Source organism: Anoplolepis gracilipes, chromosome 6 (assembly GCF_047496725.1).
Source record: "Anoplolepis gracilipes chromosome 6, ASM4749672v1, whole genome shotgun sequence".
NCBI lineage: Eukaryota > Metazoa > Arthropoda > Insecta > Hymenoptera > Formicidae > Anoplolepis > Anoplolepis gracilipes.
In genome coordinates this window covers 13,757,392-13,779,799 of record NC_132975.1, presented here as the reverse complement: position 1 = coordinate 13,779,799, position 22,408 = coordinate 13,757,392, and the positions used below count along the sequence as shown (strand labels likewise).

General features: G+C 35.3%; 2 protein-coding genes across 7 annotated transcripts in view; one reads left to right on the top strand and one right to left on the bottom strand.

The window, feature by feature from the left end:
- The window catches only part of Crz (corazonin), a 167,281-nt gene that overhangs the window by 55,573 nt on the left and 89,300 nt on the right, over window positions 1–22,408 (top strand). The gene's annotated exons all lie outside the window — the stretch shown is intronic.
- 5-ht7 (5-hydroxytryptamine receptor 7) overlaps window positions 1–22,408 on the bottom strand; it is a 104,203-nt gene that overhangs the window by 44,101 nt on the left and 37,694 nt on the right. For 4 of the 6 annotated variants that reach the window (XM_072894041.1, XM_072894042.1, XM_072894040.1 and 1 more), the window contains 4 exons: window positions 14,366–14,702; window positions 11,244–11,539; window positions 9,668–9,911; window positions 6,345–6,563 (listed from right to left, as the gene is read on the bottom strand). In XM_072894041.1, the coding sequence (XP_072750142.1) occupies window positions 6,345–6,563; window positions 9,668–9,911; window positions 11,244–11,539; window positions 14,366–14,503 (897 nt within the window). In that variant the 5' untranslated portion in view covers window positions 14,504–14,702. Of the gene's footprint in view, window positions 1–6,344; window positions 6,564–9,667; window positions 9,912–11,243; window positions 11,540–14,365; window positions 14,703–15,521; window positions 15,568–22,408 lie in introns of all 6 variants that reach the window. The other 2 variants (XM_072894043.1, XM_072894045.1) reach the window with 2 other exon arrangements.

Below are 22,408 nucleotides of genomic sequence, written 5' to 3'. Positions count from 1 at the left end.
CTACTCTGCTTATATACCGTGCCGTTAATATTGAAAATTGCTTACACGCTCACACGCATTTACCTTTGGACCAGCGCGAATGTTAATGGCATTTGGGAACACCGTATCGTCGCTGCGCGTTCTGTTATTCCCGACCGGATACAAATCGTACCCGAGATTTACTCCCGTGAGTGTTGTTGAAGATACATTTTAAAGTATCCACATATAACGGATGCAGTAATGAAGCATTTGGATGCAGATAATGATACTCGTGGCACGTTCCGTATAAACCTCAGTAATAAGCGCAAACATACGCAAAGATAATCCCGTATTTGGTAAATAAATTTGTCTCCACGCGCGCGTGATTATCTTTGGAATAATATACGTACATATTGCGACTTGCGACTTCAAAATCATTTCCTTTACATTGCCATTTTGAATTTAGAATATTTTTCGCATATGATAATAAATTTGAATAATAATTGATATATATTTTTCGATTTAAGAATATCATTATATGTAATAAAATTTTTTTACACTTTTAATTACTTGTAGGATAATAAAAAAATTTCAAAGATAAATTAATTTATTTTAAAAGAACTTTTCAAATAAATGCAGCTTATAAATTTATCTCCTTCTCATTTTTTCTCTCTTTGTTCTATGACTTTTATCTGCATACAGTAATCCCGATGATACTTAACTGTATAACTCGGAGTCCTGGAGTCTCGTGGACTATCGTGTCGTCCCTTTCCGAACTATTCAGCAGCGCGGCTGATAAATCGCGGGATAAATCAAAGTAGAAGCCGATACTAACGACCACTGTCCATCAGACTTTCCTCTCATTATCTCGGCCATCGATTATCAAGCTTCAGATCGGATATATAAATGCCACCTCTTCTCTCTCTATCTCTGTCTCTGTCTCTCTTTGTCGTCCTGCCGAGTAGTAGTACAAGCTATAATATTGACTTTACGGTTTAATCTGATTTCGGGTAAGCTGCGGACCCGCGATTACTAACTTCGGTAGCCCGACGGCCAATTTATATGGCGGTTCTTGTTAGGCGCGTATGTAGCGCGTGAGATATTAATTCAACGGTGAACGACGGTTAATATTATGGCGATAAATTTTCAGGGCCGCCCCGTCATTGCAACGCCCGTGCTATTGAAGACAAAACGTTTTACGTATTAATGTTACATTCACGCCGCGGACATTGCCAGAGTGTTTTCACTCCGCTTTTAGTTGCGCAATTAGTGTCGCGTTTTGCAAAAATTTTCGTATATTTTACGGGCGAGAGTTTACACGCGCATGTGGAGAGAATGGCATTTTAGCGCTTGGAATATCGCTTGGAATATCGCGTTCGCCCACGGCGAGTTTACATTATCGTTTTAGTTATCGTGAAAATCCATTTTCACGGACGGTGGAATTTGCTCTTAAGCAAAATGGTGTTATGTTTAAAAAAAAAAAAAAAAAAAAAAAAAGAAAGAAAAACGAAAGTTTCTATAATTAATTTTTTTCCCCGCAAAGCTATTTATTCGTATCAAGCGAGAATGATCGAATAAACGTTCAAATACTTGTGGATATTGTACCGTGTAAACTGATTGACTGTATCTCTCGATTCAACGATATATTTTTATAACAGCGAATTATGGATATTACGATCAGTAACGCTCACCTTATCTTACTTTATGTTGTGTAATACAATTGTAAACGATCGTAATACTGATCGTTACGGTCTGCATACAATGGCCATACGCGTACTTTTTCAATGGTGAACTGTGTGTTTCTTTGACAGACGAAATATGAAAGTCGATATGTAGCGTATTATAGAGAAAAATCTGCTTCTCTCTCTCTCTCTCTCTCTCTCAATCTCTTTTTTTTCCACACACGCGCGCACAGCTTGTCATTATAGAATGAATTCTTTTATATTACGCCGCACGATAAAGTCTCATATTTCATGCACGAGAAAGACTATGCGCGCGCGTCAATTTGTTTTCCTCCGTGTATGTTGGCTATCGTCGTTTTACGTCGCTAATATACTCGTTACTCGAAACGAGATCAGTTTTTAATTCACGGTCTATCATCGTCTGTAACAATATTATGTTAAAGTCTATCAACTGTGTGTTACCTTTAACTACCGTAAACGCTATAATTTAAATAAAACATCACGTTTTTCGGGGAAAATACAGGTCGGGTTTAAAATTTTAATGCCTTTCAAAGTGCAACGTTATTTTTAAAATTATGAAATATACAGTACACGAAAGACAGAGAGATAGAGCGAGTTATATTTACATAAACACATAATTGCGAAAATAAAATACTTTTATTTAAAAATAAATAATTAATGTAAAGCATTATAAACGCGGTTGTTCTTTCCATAAATAACATTTAATAATATATTTAATTATATATTAAAATATACAAAAATAATTTTAAACTCACACAAGATAAGTTTACACATACAAGTTCAAGAATATAAAAAAATGAAATAGTGTAAAAATATATAGATATATTAATATATAAAAAAAAAAAAATAAAATAAATTAAAACTTTTGAGCTGGAGATCTCGAATCGTTTTGTGATCTGATCAAGTCACGTTCTGTAGCGCATCGCAATTTCAAGTTGTGACCTGTGCGATAGCCAATGGTTCGAAATGAAATTATAGTTCCAAACTTGTTTGCCATCCAATCAATTTTTTCAGGGACGTCTTTCACTAGTTCATTTAACTTTTATCGCGTCATTGTCCGTGTCTCGCGCGACACTTTTGATAGTTGTTCACGAAGAGCATCTTTCAAGATATCGGAGCTAATTTTCACACAGCGGGAGAGAGGAGACACAAGATTAATGCATCTTTTCGGAAAAAAAATTTATCTACGATGAAAATTTTTTATTTATTTATTATTTTTTTTCTTCAAAGAGGTAAATTTTGAGACAGATACGAGATATTGTGTTGAAGAATCAGAATGAAGAATCAGAAATATATTGGAAAGAAAACATGTAATGCTCGAGTATTCGAGTTGTATTGAATGAATGGCAACTTTGAGACTCTCGATCTATATAACTGCATTTTCTCTGCATTGTAAGTTATGCGCTACTCACAGAGTCTTTCTCTGTGTATTTGTGAATGTATTATTATAGTGTATTACCGTAGCAGAGCCGAGAAATTCCCGTATCTTCCACTACTTTGCGATATGAAGAGTCTCCATTTCTCTTCATGAATGTAGAGTGTTTCGTAACTGTCACCACTACTCTTTTCATTCTTTCGGACTTCTCGATCAATGTTGAAGTCACGATTTTTCTTCAACTTAAATAGTCGAAGAAAAAAAACTGAACCTTTTTTTACGTTTTTATCTTTAATGCGTTAAAGGATAACTAGAAATATTAAATTGAAATCTACACAGTATTGCTCACTGATAAAGTAATTCACGTAATTAAATTATTTAAAAAAATTGAGACTTATATTTCTACGAATCAGATGCTCTGCCTTTTCTTTCGATTTTATAATATATATAATTTTGCAACATCATGTTTATAACATTTTAAATTATTTGTAGCAAAATAATAAAATTATTTGTACGTTCTGATATATGCATCTTTGCTATCTATTATAACTTACAATTGTAAATTAGATTGACACACACACACACACACACACAATGTATACATGTTCGATACTAAGTAATACAGGCTCGAACTTTGACGAAACTTTTTTTCGCGCAATATGCGCTTCTCTAGAGATATCAGTCGTGTATATATTGTACTTTACGGAGAAAATATCTTTGGCAGGTCCGCGTATCGCATTCGATTGCAAGGTTGATTGTAAAATGTGGCGTCCTAGTCTGTTGGACGTTATTTCGAAATCTATTCTACGTTCGTGCATTGAGTTTGTTCGGTTGAAGTTGTTGGAAGTTACACCTCCGTTCCGACACCGTTCCTAATAAAGTCCAAACAAAAGCTCGGCGAGAGCTTTTGGTAAAGTTAAACTATCGAATTTCACGTCGATAGATATTTTTTAAAAAGCTCTCGTAAACCTTAATACACACGACTTGGAATTTTGTCGCAGCTTCTGGCTCTTGTGTTTTTCATTCGGCAAGATTTGGCCTTTTTTCAGTAACGAAAAAATGCTTTTAATTAACGAGACAATCTCGCGAAACGCGATTGACTTTTCATTACGATTTTCCACGTGTAATTCGATTATTTCTGCAATTGGCCGATCTTGCATACGAATTTAAAAGGTCAAAGGATCTTTGTTTTTCTAATTCAAGCAAGTGAGCTTTTGCAGAAATTAAATGCCATTAAAGTGGTGTAAACGACGATCAAGAGAAAGAAAGAGAAAAATAAATAGAGTTTAAATGCATGTTTACGGCACGTCGATTCGATTGCGGAAAAAACATGCGGTTGTTGTTCATGTAGTAACTCGCAGCCAACTGGCTGACTGTTTCGAATAACCGACAGTTCACGCGATCCGAATTGACGTCACGCGTGCAAAATGTTGGCGGTTGTGTTGGGTAAACATCGATCGTTGCGATATGTAGATATCATATCGTTCTCGGGTATAATGTATTATATTTTATGGAAACATGGTTGTGGTATTTTGTGACGTATATATTTCATTAAATATATGCTATTTTTTAGTTTTAGAGAGAGAAAAAGAGAAAGATCTATGTCATTAAATTTTAATGAGAGAAAATATGTATTCTTTTAAATATTACTTTTAGATAAATCAAAAGATCAAATTATTTAAAATGATTATTTTAGTACATCACAAAATGCAGAGGATCAGATGGAAGATAAAAGTTATATAATACACTCTAAAAATTTTAATAATAACATATACTAATTGTAAGATAAATTGGGAGAGAATCAGAAATTGAAAATTATGAAAAATTTATTAGAAATTTGCTTTATTGTAAAATATTAATCGTTTATAATTTATAGCAATATACATATATATATTTGGCGATAGTATCACGTTAATATCATTGCGAATATCATGGTATAATCCGTTGCGTTGGAGGGGAATTGATTTCGCTTTCGCAGATCGGCTGATACGCGTTCCGATCCCATCAATGAGCCGTATCGGGTGCGCTCAAGTGCTTCTTAACGATGAGGAGGATCGTGCACCAGCATGCAGAAATATCGGGACACACGATCGGTAGGATCGTGCTCTCGTTCGGGAAAGCAAAGACCGCGACGACGACGACAAGGTAAATCGGCTCTTTCACGCCCTTTCACAGACAAGACCCTTACCAAACTAACGTGAAAGTGCATTAAGCGACGAGCATTAGGTGTATTAATAATTTTGGGATTCGGAAACTCTTGGGAAAAGCCGTTGAAGTGCCGTCGATGCATCTACGCGTCGTCAAGCGTTAAAGCAAGGAGATCTGTGTCCTTACACGTGTATGTACATAGGATATATCCCAGAAGGATATAACGCACTTTCCTAGAGTCCTGGGTTACAGATCGATGTAAGAAGAATTAAAATGTTTAATGTTATAATTTTAACACTATGCACACAGATTATCAAATTCTCGGTTTTAATCAATTTTGGATGCACTTTTTTTTAAACAAATAAAAATATATAAAATTAATATGTCATCCAGGTTATTTAATGGTATCGGCAATTTTTTACGTATTTGCGCGATAAATTGATAAAAAATGTGATACATATATAAAATTACAATATTTGTTTTGAACGTGTAGTAAAACTTTATTAAAAAAAAAAAATAAATAAACTTTAGTAAAAAATTTAGTTAAAAATTCTTTTTTTTTGTAACGATAAGAGATCATAATCATTTCAAGTTTTTTAAATAGGACAATCTTTTTGGCATAAATCTATTCTAATTATTCTGCTATAAAATTTTTAAAATAGAGTCGCCAAAAAATTAATAATTTACAAAATATTTTATAATTTAATTTATTTTGAACATATTTTGTGACATAAAATATAAAATATTTTGTAACATAGTATTCTTTGACTTTTTTTTTATTGCAGTTTGTCATCCGAAACAGATATACCATTTTAAATATATATATATTTTTTATCAGTTTACCACAAATCTGCAAAATATTGTAAATACTGGTAGGAAAAAAAATAGTCTGTATATGTTGCAGAATTAATATTCCGAAAAGAAGAAAAAAAAATGAACTGAAGAGAGACGATAAAAAAAAATCAGAATTTACAAAATTTTCTATTATAAAATTTTCCAAGTTAACTCAATTTCTCGCCCTCGAAGTAAATATCAATCTTAATTCTTCCGACGCGGAAGCCAACGCGAAATGAATTTATGCCAGGGGATGAAAACGCGTGACTGTCTCTTGCGACATTCTTCATATCGATTAAAAGGCTGCTTCGGGGACTGCTACTTACCGTGGTAGACGCGCTGGAACTTCTGTGTTGTTTCACGGGCGGGCTGCCCTGATTTGTCTGCATGTCGGAAGAATTTAATTGACGGTTCACTGCAGGTGCGACCGGATGCTGCGCGATCGGCGGCTCCATGTCGAGATGGCAGTGCACCTCCAGGTGAAGCTGCGCTCTTATCTCTTCCAAAACAATCTTGCGCGCGGCGCAGAATATTTTATAATACACCTGCGACACACAATTAATGATCCTTTAATCCGTGCCGCACTTTTTATATATATATACATTATTATCTCGTCTCGATAAGAAATTATCTTGTAGAGTATCGATGGCGGAGAGATAGATAGATAGAGGTAGAGAAAGAAAGAGAGAGAGAGAGAGAGAGAGAGAGAGACACAGAGAGAGAGAGAGAGAGAGAGAGAGAGAGTTTGATCGTCTTGGGTTGTTAAAGGAGTTGCTGCAGTGAATGTGGCAAGCTCCTTCTAAGAAGGTCGAGAAGCTGCGTAGTTCGATGTGGCAATTAACGTCAGTAACAATCTCTCAGGTATCGTTAACGACAAGCCGGTTACAACTCGGCGCGAGATACGGTCGCGAGACGGGTCCATTTAGTCTTACTTAGTTGGAGTCTTAAATTCAATTAGCCGCCATATCCAAGGGACGGTGTCGCTTAATTTACCGCGCGCGCGATGGCATCAGGGCGAGCTTGTCGCAAGGAATACTACTTGCAACGAAACACTCGCACAACAGCAAACACGACCGATATATATACATATGTTATTACGACGATAGGAGCGCGTCAACGTGAGTATCACGGATGATGCTGGGATGGATACATATTCCACAGCGATCGCGTTACACGCGAGATTTCATTATACGAGATATTGCATTATACGATTGCGCGCTCAACGAGAACGATATATTTATGAATATATATATATATATATATATATATATATATATTTTAATTCGCGAGCGAATGTATATATAACAGTTACGGGGTGTGTAATCACACAAATTTTACCGTGTAACGCGCGTGCGACGGAATTTCCCCGAACCCTCCGTATATTTTATGCATGCAACTTTTCCTTCGTGGTGAATAAAAGAGCCGGCGCGCGTACAACGAGTAATGCAAATAACGGACAACACGACGATGCGCTCCGATAAATTACCGTAGCTGGAAATTGTCACGAGATACGACGAAACAATTTTACGCCACGCCAACGGCGTAATAACGTTGCGACGAAGTATCTGGAGATTTTAAAGTAATTAATAATATATCTATATATATATATATATATTATATTATACGTGCATTCTTTTCTCGTTATTACCAGATAATTTCCAGAAGTGACTTATTAAACGATAATATTAATGCTGTCACATCCGTATGAGAACGAACAAACTTAGAAACATGTAGCACGCGATGTTATGCTAATTCATCGATCTTATTCGATATGAATTTATTCAAATGTCGGATTGGAGTTTGTCTGCCTGTGTGGATTCCCGGGTTAGGTTATTATGGGCGGTAACAAAATTTCTAGCTACCGCGCGCGTTTTCAAGGAAAAGTGTTGAATATTAAACATCTCACGATCCACCGCGATAAATATTTAAACGTGCCAAATAATGCGCGCATGAACAAAATATACGCATGTAATAACGGCATAAATTACGCCTTAATAACGAATTATCTCGTACGAATCACTCGATCATTAATGTGTTAATGTTGTCCGTCAACGCGAAATAATTTTCTCCCGCAGGTGCCATTTAGTTTACATTGTGTAATTTCATTTCGACCTTTTCGCCTAGGGGGATCGAAAGTGACTCTTTTAGTTCGCTAAAATATTGCACGCGCGATGAATTTATCTTTCCGGATAATCGCAGAATCGATAACACACACCTGCTTGCACGCGCATACACGCATACACGCATACACGCATACAGACACAACTCGTGATACGTACTATATGTGAGAGAGTTATATAAGAAGGAAAGTTCGTATCGTATTTATATGAATTAATGAAACACAACAACTGCGCTCGGCTGTATCGGCTATGAATTAATCCACGTTGAGGATTTCGCAAGCAAAGTCAACAGGAATCTTCTCATTTTTAATTGCATTTGCACTTTTGTTCATTAACTCTTTGTTAAATTAAAGAATGATTTCTAGAATATTTTTGCGGAAATCTTATTATTATTATTATCTGCTGTTGTATCAAATGTCAAGAATTACATTCTGAGTAGAATGTAAATTATCACAGCAAATTGAAATTTAAATAATTTAGAATATTATAGTAAATATATACATACACACACATATATATATATATATATATATATATATATATATATATATGTATGTGTGGAAATATATTTTTATTTACAATTATTAGCATAATTTTAAATAACATTTAATTTCAAAGTATATTTTAGAGTATTTATACACACACCGCTTTTTGTAGGAGATATTATATAGAAGAATATTATATATACATAAAAAGATTCAAATTTTTTTTTTTTCCAACGATAATATTGCTTTTCTATCTGTAATGTAATTTTTAGTTTGCATACGCGCACTTTATCTCGTTACGGTAGATTCGATTGTAAAATTATATCTCCGTCGAGAGAATGTTAACTCTTCGCGTATGTAGCTTGCAATGTAAAGTTTCAGGATACGATGATTAATCGTATTAACTCTTTAACTCCGCCTTAACTCGAGTAGATGGTACTGACGCCGCAACACTATGCATATCAGGTATTCTCTCGTGAGAGAATCAGAAAACAGATTTTAAACATATACAGAGAAAGATATATTATATATATATATATGTACTTTGTTTTAATGCCACTCTACGGTGTAGAAAGCTCGTTTAACATTGTTTTAACTTGTTATTGCCTCAATTATTTGATAACAAAATGTTACGATTACAGTTACAGTTTTCCACACTATTTCAACGATAATAAAATAAATACATACAGATTGAGATGTAAGTTGTAATCACAACTCATATTTTAATAAAAATTTATATGAATATTTTATGTTTATAATAACAATTTATTTATATCCATTTAATCATTTATTAGATATTTTTTTAGATATATAAGAAAATATAAATATTATCTAGTTATATAAAAAAAGACACGATTGTTAAGATTATTAACAATAATAAAAAAAAAGTTTATATTTAATTAATTTTTCATAATTAAATTACGTGAGATTTTATGAGATCAAAATAATATAAAATAATAATTAATCTTTTACAATATATAATATATAATATATAATAAATATGAAATAATTAAGTCAATATTATATAAATAAGAGCATACTGACCTCAATCATGACAAACAGCGGTATGTAAAAGCTGCCAAGGGTCGCGTAGATTTGGTAGAAAAAATTCTGACAGACCGAGCAGTGCGAGGGCCCGGTCTCGGAATACGTGTGCTCGTTTCCCATTATCAGAAGGGGCGGCAGACTGATACAAGCAGCTCCTAACCAAACAAGGCTGACGTAGATGATCATCCGTCGCGGCGTCCTCTTAACTCCGTATTGCAACGGCTTTGTGATGGCCCAGAATCTTCGACATACAGAGGAGAATGTTGACATAGAGAGATAACAAGAGAGAGAAAAAGAGAAAGAAGGGGGAACGTTCGTTTATATACTAGCTAACAAAATAGGAAAATAAAATCGATAAGATATGTTGTGTGTAGGATGTGTTGAGTAGGCAAAATAAAGAGATCGTCGAAGGCGAAACCCAATTGTTCTCGCTCCCTTAGTTTGCCTTTGTATATATTTCGGCGTGTATAAACAACAACCGTCGACGATGGCGTGTAAGTCTCGTAAAGGATCGGGAAGAGGTTCTATGCTTCGCGCAGCAATTAACCAACTAGCGAGTTCAAACGGCGGAAACAAGATTGGGAAATATTTCACGGTAGTATTCGCGGAAAACAATGGCGCAATTTAAATCCGACAGAATGGGAGAATGGTTATCGTTTCGCTTTCTGCTGTTGTACAACTATTTCAGTCGTGCCGCGGATAAAACGAATCTGCAATAAAATTTGACGGCGAAGAAATACAAAGAGAAAGAGAAAGACAAACTGTCAGTCGCGCATTCGTGTAAGTAGGGTAATGTACAATGGGCCCGGCTCAAACCCGCATATTCGAACGATGACATTTCCGCTGCTGGGGTAAGTAGGACAGAACGAAATAAGCATGAAATCGGGCAAAGGGCCGAATGGATTACTGGATTGGTCTCTTCATCACCGGATCAATCACCGCGTACTGTTAATGTGCAAAAACACTCGTTATTCAATCTTTAGATGTCTCTTAAAATTTAAATAATAACAATAAAATCAAATAATTTCGACAAATTCAAGAAAGAAATATTTTACGATGAAAAAAATACTAGAAATATAAAAAAAACGCGCTTACGTTAATTTCGCAGAAATGTGGCTTTGTAAAATACAAAAATAAATAATTTCACGATATTGGCGCTTAAAAATTTTAATAACGCCAACGAATACGGGATAGTTCGCTGCGTGTCAACGTCGATCATTGTTGATCGCGTTTAACCGCTTTATCTTGTACCATCAATATTATAACCAACGCGGGGATGGCTAATCACGGTTAATTAACCGGAGCTGTCGACAGCAACTAACCCTCACCGACGAACGAGCCGCACGTCGATTTGCTCGCCTGTGATCGTGCGTGTTGTATTACATTATCTTACATTCCGCGATGTCGGAGGGTGTATCCGACGAGAGAGAGAGAGAGAGAGAGAGAGAGCTTTAATCAATGGAGCGATTTCGATTTTCGAGAGAATCTGAAACTTGAGCCGTGACTAGCCGAATACCCGGATATATCGAGGAGAGACGAGGGAGCCGTCAGAGTCGATTAACTTGTTACTCACCGGTCCACGGATATCATGCAGAGATTGAGGATGCTGGCGGTGCAGCTGAGCACGTCGAAGCTGACCCAGAGATCGCACGTGAGCGAGCCGAAGGACCAGTTGCCCGATATCTGATATAGCAACGCCATCGGCATTACCAGAAGCGCCACGCAGAGATCGCTCACCGCCAAACTGACCAGCAGGTAGTTGCACGGCTTCCGTAGCTTCCTAACGAGGAACACCGCCACGCACACAAGAATATTGCCTATCACCGTCCCGACGATGATGCTGCCGAGTATCAGAGTGAGGGCGATTGCCTTAACACACAACAAACGAGTTTCTAAAGAATCACGGCATGTCGTATAAATAAAGCTAAGCAAACCCCATAGTGACAAACACGCGACATTCTCTTACAACTAGTAGGTCGATGAGATATTGATTTTACATATCTCTGTGAAATTTTGCTTCGTTATAAGCATATAAAATGGATCGTATGTATTTTATATTAAATTCCTAGTTGCTATCACACACAAAATCACGTAATAAACTAAAATATATTTCAAAACCAAATACGTTATTTTTTTATTATATCATGAAATTAAGTAAAAACATTTTTTCTCTAAAATAAAGAAAAACGATTAAATTTATTTCTTTCAATCGCGGACAAAACGAAAAAATTAGAGCCACAACTGAACATGTTAATATTATTAATGTTAAATATTAAATATTAAATTAATATCATTAAAATTCTATTCTACGTTCGCGATTTACAAGTTAACCTTAATCGTACTTTTTATTCTTCCATTTATTACTTTTTTAGTAATTTTTCGGTCTCGCATTGCGCAAATAAAAAAATAATATATATTTCACATATTTATTCACAAGGATGATAAATGAGATGATTTTTATAATAATATATAAGAATGATGACTATTGCGATGTATTAAGAGGCTTAAATTAAGCATTAAATTTTCTCATTTTAAAGCATTTTGTAAAATATAGTAAAAATATTTATATATTCTACAACGAATGTTGGAAGAATACAAGAGAGAGAGAGACAGTTAAAAGCAACAACTAAAATATTAATTATACGTACACAAAGTTTTTGCTTTTGAATCCAACACATATATCGCTTGTGTTAAATAGATAAAAGACTAAAGCAGAAACTTTCTCATTTATCTGTAAATGCGGGGGGGGGGGAGTAAGAGGTAATCAATTTCGCAGATAGAGTCGATAAATTTCGCAATGTTCTGGCGCGCAGCCAATTTTACGTGTTAAATATATCGTATTAATAGAAAGTGATGTATTCCCAAATAAAATTAACGGACCGTGTGATCTGTGTGCGTATGTGTGTGTGTGTGTGTGTGTGTGTCGGTGTAGTTGTGTTTTGTTAACTTATCGCGCGAGAATTCTTGCTTTTGCTTTCCCACGTGAATGTGTATGTGTATTCTATTAATTCGAATTACGAGGAAATTGAAACAATATTCCATACAAAATGTTTGAACTTTCCAACTATGGCTTTATTACCTTCAGAATTTGCATCAACAATTCGCATTTGCATTCCATTGGATACTACAATGCAATGCATGCTTTATTATATTGTATATGCAGTTTAATCTGGGCTTTCCGACGCCAGTATTAATACCAATTTCGGAAAACATGCAGGAAATGTTGCGTTGCAATTTTGCAGCGTATTAAATACAATCATATTTTAGTGTGTATTTTGAGTTTAATGAGTGACACATTAATGTTTCTAAATATGTCAAGAAGGAGTGATAATCTGCAACGTTTCAAGTCAAGCGCAATCTATAATACCGCAAAGTACATACACAAGGGTGCACAAGTGTCGTATTTCGTAAATGCCAGCGAAAGTCGGGTAATAGTCGGTAAGCCTCAAGTAAGCTTAATCGTTTGTTGTTCGCACAATCTCCTAATAATCAAGAGTTAGTGGGAACGTTACCGGAGACGACGAGGCGACGAAAATGCGGCAATAACTTTGTGTAGCACGTCAATGCAACATGCATCGTTTCTCCGGATTTGCGCAACGACTGCAGTTGACATAATGCATTACACTGTCATGCATGCAAATTAATGCAAATAAGTTATACATGTAGAATATATATTAATGAATATATTGGAATATTTTTATTAACAGATTGCATTATGATAAATTTATTAAATTTATGAAATTAATGTGGTGACAGTGAGGGAGAGAAAAGGTTGATAATTATGCTGCATCTCATGCATCATAAAGTGAGTTTCTCGTTAATTAATCATCAATTTGTAAGAAAAATATATTCAAAAAATGGAGAAAATTAATACGAGTGAATACTTTTGCAATATTCATTCGAGAACGTTCATCGTGAAAGCGTCCTGACTATTTACAGGAACACAGTAGAACTAGGACAACTTTTGCACGTTTTGATATCGGTTATTTTTATTTTTCCATAGATCATCGATTAATTTGGAGAGCAACACGCGATAGCATGAATACAGGAAAAATAAAATATCGCCATATAAGTCAAATCCGTGAAGGCAACAATTTTTATTATCGGACACGTAACGCAATTAAAAATGGAAAATATTTTGGATATTTTGTATTTATTGAAAGTATAGTGTATTTTTGTTTACCCGTCCGTTATCACCATATGTAACATTTTCAATCGCTCCTAAACGCGAGAATGTTTTTCCTATAAATATTTACTTAGATTTAAAAAAGTTTTCCCTGTAAACTAACACTAACTAAAGTAAACTGTCACAAGAGTTACATGTTTATCGAGATAAACGGCTAAGGGAAAGGAGGAATTATTTTGAAGAATTTAAAAAATAGTTATCTCTTGCGAGATTATTAATAACATTCTAAATTATTAGTAGTACCTGAAGAAGATTTCGCGAAATAAGTTTGTCGTATTCACTTTATAGTCTCTTGAAAATTGAATGGGCGCCACTTCTAAGCAAGTTCGCGCGATTCTTTTGGTTCTCTTGTTTCTCTACTTCTTTCTTCCGGTCGTTGGGAAAAAGGATTTTATTCTAGAGCGTAATAAATATCGTCACTCTCGCCCCTTGCGAGGCGCTGAGAGCACTTATTTCCCCTTCACAAAAGAAAGCTAATTCATCTAGTAGCTTCGCCACGCGTCGCTTACCTGGGTGGTGGTGTAGGGTGAGTTTTTGCCGGGGAAGACCCGAAAAAAGGATCCGTCGGTGTCGTCTCGCGTGGCGTTGTGAATCGTGAAGTTTAGAAACAGGTTGCCGTCCGTGGTGATTACGTCCTGCCCCTCCATACGACGGCCCTAGCCGGAAGTCCGGAGCATCCCAAGAGCCCCCCTCGCCGACGACTACGTCATGCTCCTTCTCTCCTCTCGACCACGGGATGCCGGGCAAGTTGGCGGCGTGCATGAGAATCCTTGCCTCGATTCCGATACGGACTCAGCAGCGGTTCTCCCTTATTCCGCTTAAGGTCCCGACCGACCCTTTCACCCTCTGCAAAATCACGTTCCATCCCGTGACTGACAAGCCTATCCGAGACAGACGGTGCGGGCAATGCGACATAGACAGAGTTGCTACGTGTATAAACTCGGTAATTCCGAGGAACGGAATTCTAACCCTTGGCATGGAGACGGTTATAATCCGTTCGCGTAAGAAAATATTGTTCACTTTTATTTTTATTCTCGCGTCGTATTTCTTTGCCTTTTATTTTTTTTATTTTTTTATTTTTTTATTTATTTCAGTATGTGTAACACAATATCTACTCGTCGCTATTTTATTTTAATCGATATTTTTTATTTTAAAAAAACTGCAATACCGAAACGTAGTATATTTACGTAGAATTATAAGTTGTTTGAAATCTGACGAAAGAGATTACATGGAAAGTTTCGTGAAACTTGGCGTCTTAATTTGTTCTCAAGCAACTTTTCTTTAGTTTAATGATTAGAGAAACTATTTTTTAAAATTTATCAAAAATGGTGAAACTATTAAAGATAAAGCTCTCGATCATTTATCTTTATAAAATAATACTTCAGTTTTGCACTCACCTATATTCTCGTTATCGTATTTATATAAAAATAACACACTGGATAGGATAACTATATAAATTTTCTATCTCAGTTTTCTACAGCCAAGATAAAAAATTATAGATTAAATACTGTTTGCGGATTTTTCGAATTCGTAGCAACTCTGTTAGAACGATGAGGTGATACACCATAAAAGACGAAGGCATTTGCATAAAAAAAAAAAATAAAATAAAAATATATTAGCCGGTGGCGGATAATGGCGCTTTCTTATGGATTTTCCTGACTTTACATTTTGTCCTTTCGGTGGATGGACCATGGTCGCCGATTCAGGAACCCTGAGAAGCATGGGAGAGGGTAATGGTGTGAACGGAGAAAATTCAAAAGCGTGCAACCTTATTCGCGCAGGACCCCATTATCGCACTCCACGGAATAGGAAGTTATAGTACAAGTCCCGGCTGTAATCTCGCAGTGACAGCGACGACGACGACGACGGCGGCGTAAATTGCTGACTTAAAACGGTTTTACAATGAAATTCCGCAGCTTCTCTTCGTTTCGCCGCTCTGAGATGAGAGAGAGAGAGAGAGGGAGAGTGCGCACATTATCGTTACGACGGTGCTTCCCGATGGGAAACGAGAGTGTCACGGGCGAGTGTCTCGTCCGCAAGTATTGATTGGAATCGACTATTTAATGGCGAGGGAGTGTTTGGAAAGTTCTCTCGGAGAGACCAGACACTGCACTCAGGCGTGAAATTTTGTATACGTTGTCGTCGACGAAATAGTTAGGAGAGATTCACGACGGTTATTAGTGACCTCTTCGTCAACGAGGTAATTATTAGGCCGACTGGTTTATTGGATTCTGCAACTAGTTATAGGGTGGAATTATTATACCGTGCCAAGTGTCGCTATCGTTTTACATTGGACTGCAGAATCCTAGTTGGTTAATGACTCGTTATTTAGTTGTTAGCAAGTCTTACCCGGGGAATTTACGATTCTTGAATGTCGTGATAACGCGCGACGTTATATCTTCGGAGAAGAGAAAAGAAAGTTTTTGTGTCATGTATTTACAAGATCGGTAATCTCGCAAACGCGTGATTTTATTCGATTTTTCAAAAGACGGGACCAAGCACGCGAATCGTATCGAATTATTCGATTGTATCAACAATTAAATATTTTATCCAAACCGATAAAGATAAAATTACATAATCAAGATAGAATCGAGCGCGATTTACATATACACTATAATTATAATATTTGATGTTAAAAGGATGAAAGAAAATATAGAGCGCGTATTTTTTTGTGCAGTTAATCGCTTCGGAGATTGCATGGTGAAAAATATTTTGAGATATCAAATCAAAGTGCACGCAAAGCGTGCATTAGGCGGCACTTTATGAAGTAGAAGAAACTCCTATTACGTTGACGTGCTAAGCAGTCACGTGCTCCGATTAGTATTATATATAACACGGCGAGATCTATGAAAACATAATTCCTTAAATTGCTCGGGCAAATCAGATTGCATCTTGGAATACGAGATTTAAACGCACATATCGTGTATATGTTTCACAAAAAGAAATCGGGTTACGACTTATTAAACTTTACAGCGTCCTTTATAGCGCTCCTTTATCTCAAAGTTAACGTTGCGGCTCCGTTGCATAACACAGGGTTCAATAATAATTGAGAATAGTTAGGACGGAAGTTAGTTAGTAGTGGTAATTAGTCGGGTGACTATAGTTGACCTTAGTGCGACAATAGACCTAAGATGAACTTGCACGTGGATAACGATAAAGTTTTGTAATTAGCGGACCGTTACATCACGAACTTGTGTCTTACTGACTAAAATGTCTGATTGGATTCACAATGAATGCTGCAAAGTGCCTTTCGAAAATGTCGCAGAGTAAACGTTATAGTTATAATTCTTCAATGACATTAATTTCAAAGTTTTTTTTTTTTTTTTTTTTTTAATATGTTCTAATTATACCCGTAAATCTTCTAGAAATATCCTTAAAGTAATTTTCCGAATATCCTTAAATCCTTCCTTTCGATGCTCGAAGAAAACCATTGTCGTTCGTTTATCGGAAAAGTGCCGACGATCTCTTTCTTATATCCGAAGTAATGAGGTCGAACGAAGGATCGCGTCACATAATTTTGCAGAGGTGAAAATGAAATCCGCACCGATAGTCGACCCATTGGCTATTTCAATCTCTTGAGGATTGAAGAGTCACGCTTTTATTCCATCTGAAATCGAATAGAGAATGAACACCCCTCGTAACAGTAATAACTTCAATCCGTATGAATGAATTCATCAAAATTCGTAAAATATTCTTTCGGCTTGTGTACGATTTAGAAATGTAATGGCGTACGAACGGATGCGGAATACAGAGTGGAATTATATTACGTAACCGGATTAACGCAAACAATAGCCGAAAGTAGCCGTTCATCCCGTTAGAGCGAAATCACGATAACCGCTCCTATTGTGTAAAATATCTAGAATAAAGCTATAGTAACGTACTCTCTTTTGTAGCGTTATTAAAAAATATCACTAAAATAAAATATTATAAACTGATAATTTGATAAAATAAGAATGGCTCGGCGTATGATAAGATTTGTAGAATAAACATCAAATAAATAAGAAGATAAAGACGAAGCAAATGAATTTAAATAAAATAAAATAGCTCGCGGAGTAATCTTCTCTATTTGCGTATCAAACTCGAATCTCTGTTTAATTTGCGGACTAAAGAAACAAATCAGGACGCGTTCGTCTGACAACTTGTGTGTAAGAAAAGATGTGGAAATTAAAGTGAATTCAATTTCACGCAAACTTTTTCCTCGTCACTTTGCGAATCGCAATGTTCCGTTTAATAAAAGTAGGAGTAGCGGTAGCAGAGTGACATGGAATTATACGGACTGTCTAATATAAATGAAAGTTATATAAAAAAATTCCGGATATATATTTCCAGTAATTCGATACGCGTTCTGAATATTCTCGTAACATACCAAGCGCCGGCTTTTAATTTATTTGACGTGCTTTTGCCGCGTAGAGTTTCCATAGTTCACGACTACCGTGAGTATCGCGTCGTCCGTGTGTTTACTTGTTTTTCTACACTGTGTGTTTTCTGAACTGTTCCGCGCTTGTCTCAATGTTTTTCGGTATAAAAAGTTGGTATATTTCGCTTTACCACTGCCGTGCAGAATGCACTCTCGTAATCGTCGACGAACTTGCCTGTGTGATCGTCCATCGGTTAGGTTTCGCTTCGAAAATGGGAAACGTGTGTCAACCACATGATAAATTCTATCGATATCGATTGCCTAGGCCATTATTTTTTGCGACGGATTGGACATACGTAGAATGTGTACCTATTGACGCGTTTGACGAGAATGATTTTGCTTAATTAAAAAAATGAGAGAAAATAAAATTTTGAGAAAATTGAGAAGTCGACAGAAGTGCAGCAGGATGCAGGAATATATTGCAGACGTAAATTATATAATTATAAACAATGCGTTTAATTTAATCCTTGCCATTTTTCATGTAAAATGTCATGATTTTTTATTTATTTTAATAAGCGGATTTGTGTAATAACGCGTTGGAATTTCTGAAACAATGATCGATTAAATCGAATGAAAACGGGATGGTACATTTGTTATCGATGCGAATGTTAAATTTGTACGTGGCAGATCGCACGATCGACTAATAGATCGATTTGTAATGTTATCCTGTCTGTTCCTGTACTATCAATTCTCATTTAGCTTCATCATGCTCTCAATTAAACGCGGCAAAAGCGAAAAGCCGCCGACTGATGAAAGCGCTCGCTGTCTGCTCGTTATTGTTCGTCGTACCCATGTGATAGCGCAGATTAATGTCTCCATGCATGAATTTCTGTTAATTGATTTATTGTTTCACGTTTATTTATTTCTCCCATATACATATACGTACTCTTAAATGTAACGAATATAAACTAGTATGTAAAAAATTAATACATAAAAAATTTATAAAAACTTTTTGATATGTCAGAAAATAAAATATAATAATTCTGCATTAATAATTTAATATTTTTTATGTAGTGACATAACGAATAAAATAATTAAATAATTATTAAATAATAATTAAATAATTAAATAATTTTATATTTATTTGATGTACGCAACACTGAGCAGAAATCATAAAAAATAAACACTGAATAAAACATAAAAACATAGAAGCTGAGAACAGGTAAAAAATAAATATGCACATTGATATTAATGAAAAAAAAATAAAAAAATTGCTCTCTTTTATTATTATACAGTATAGGAAATCCCTCTAGATTTATGGCGAAAATTGAGACACATATTTTGTATAATGTTGAATAAAATAATATTTAAAAAAATATATACTTCTCTTGAAATGAAATAAAAATACAATTGTATGAATAAATAAAGGCTATCTAAATGCAATTTTTGTATATCTTTTAGAAAAAAAAGAACATTTTTAAATATTTTCCACAACATTATTAATGTTAGTAGTTTTCAACTTTCGAGATCCTAACTTTCATATACTGCTAAATTACAAAAGTGTTGGAATTTCCCACATGTCCTTAAATTGCCTTATTAAAGAATCATTAGTTAACACCTACGCACAATAGTTTTAATTGAATTTTTTCCATGATATTTCTTCAAAAATGTATCTCTTATTTTATATCTGCACATGCAGTATTTATACTTTAACGTCAAGTACAACACTTTTCTAATTAGTGTATTTCATCAAAAGTTATCATAAAAACAAAGTATCGACGTATTGATATTTTGAAAAACTTTTATTACGAAAATTCGAAACTTTCTTTAGTTATCGTTAGTTAAGTTTATAATTTGTCACAAATCGATAAAAAAAAAAAGTAGAAACAAAATGCAACATCTATATTTAAATAAAATATAAATTAAGGATATAAAAACAGGAAAGGAAAAAAAAAATTAAGATAAGTAAAAATAAAGCAATATATATAAATATGAGGGAAGATATAAGGTACATAGCTTTTCTTGCTTGTTCTCAGATAAAACTTATATATTTCATATGCCGTGGAACCTACATATTTCATGTGTTGTTTCAAGTTTTTCGCGTAAGTGGCAAGCACGAATGAATTTATGGTGAAGCGTCATAAAGTAAATGCAACCAAAATCGCTTTTGGAAAATTATGTATGTACGTGAACGATGCGGAAGAGAATGGCGGGCATGGAAGATACCGGCGCGCATCGACCATTCGTCAATTGTGATCAATCGCTCGGAATGACGCACATCGACATCGATATACCTTCTGTGTGTAAAAAAATGCGATAGCATAGGTAGAGAAATTGACGGATTGACTAGACGGCGGGGGGGAGGGGGGGAGGATACAGATATGGTATTACGGGCAATTTAATTAGCGCGCGTCCTCCTCCCGCGCTCGATTCATAGAATTTCGCTCAATCGAAAAGAGCTATTCTCGATATCTTCCTCTTAATTGTTCGAGATTTTTCCGAAATTTTCGCGAGAGCGTGAAATTATTTAAAAATCATTCCCCGATCCTCGCGGAATCCCTGTTTTTCCATCTCTGTTGAACGTGGCATTTTCATCGGCTGAATTCGCTCTCGAGAATTTTCTACTCTCCGTGAATTTCACGAACGTGATTTTGAGTTACACGTACGTCAGTCAACTCCGTGGCGGTTTTTGGACGTTGAACCGTTCTCCGTGTTTGCCACGACACTCTGCCGATATTTATGTAAGGCCAATACGTTATTTGCAGAGCCGTCTGGCCGCGAGAGATTACTGACATTGTAATTGAAATATCGCGGTTTACTTTTCGATCTCACTAACAATTTCTTTTCTGGCACAAAGAGACGAATAATAATGGCAAATCTGCTTAACGGTTTTCGGGTTCACGAAAATAAAATACGTAAAAGTGCAATGGAAATGGTGAACCTTGACTGAGGGACGAGGGACAGAGAAACCTTCGTTGCAGGCAGATTACAAGGAAAATCTCAAAAGACAGGGTGGGCTTAACAACAGGGTGGATACAGAGTGCTCCGAGACTGAGGTTAATATCGTACTTTGACAAGGAAATGCAAATCCTGGCTAATCCTTTTCTAACATGCCTTACACAGACGATTGTGTTGTGCTTCTTTACTATGAAGATTAGGATAGCAAGGGGAAAATTAGAAAGAAACAAAGGAAAGGGAAAATAAAAAAGAATAAACAAAAAGAGAAAAGGGGCGTTAAAATGAAATTGGATATAAAGCAACCTTTTGCGGCAGCTTTGTCGAGAGATAATAAAACTCGACGAGGAAGATAGAAAGCGGGAGAATGAAATAAGCGATTGAAGAGTATGGATCCTGAGATATTGTACAGGACTTTAACATAAAGAGAAATACTCGTGTGCGTGTATTATTATTTCGTATAATTTTCTATTAAATTGATTACTCTTGCGCGTTTGACCAGAATATCGATACGACGAATATATAATTTTTCGTTTAATTTTTATCGCGGTCACGCGAGATTGAACTTTCATATTATTCATTTGCATTTTGTTGGCCGTAATGTCATCATTACATAATATGTAATTTTGCAAGATCGATGAATTTGTAATACCCTTTGAACTAATATAAAATTCTATTTTTATATATCTCAAAATAGAAAAAAAAAAACTAACATACAGATATTATATATACATATACACATAAAATAATATGTAAAATTTTATTCGGTTTCTTCAGATTTTATATAATGCATAATTAACTTATACATTCTATAGATCGTTTGCATACATTATTTTTTCGCCATCGAATTTTATTATAGACAGATTTATAAACTTTTTTTTTTTTTTTTTTTTTTTTTTTTAAAGCGTTGATTTTCCGCATCATAGATTTCCACAAAGCTTGATGAGGCGTTAAATAAACTACCATTGCACACTTAATTCAGGTAAATATTTTCCCGCAACGCGAAATTCGTTCTTCCGTAACATTGCGATAGTAGTATGCGCATCAACGAATTTGAAGGCAGAAAGAGAAATGTTTGTTTTAGACACATTCCTTCCCTCCGTTAAGAAATAATTCTTTTTAATAATTCACTGAAATACCATTTACTTGATCGTAGCATTTGGTCGCATTAGACAGAAGAGAGAGAGAGAGAGAGAGAGAGAGAGAGAGGAATGTATTTCTGAAGTTTCAATTTCCTGGA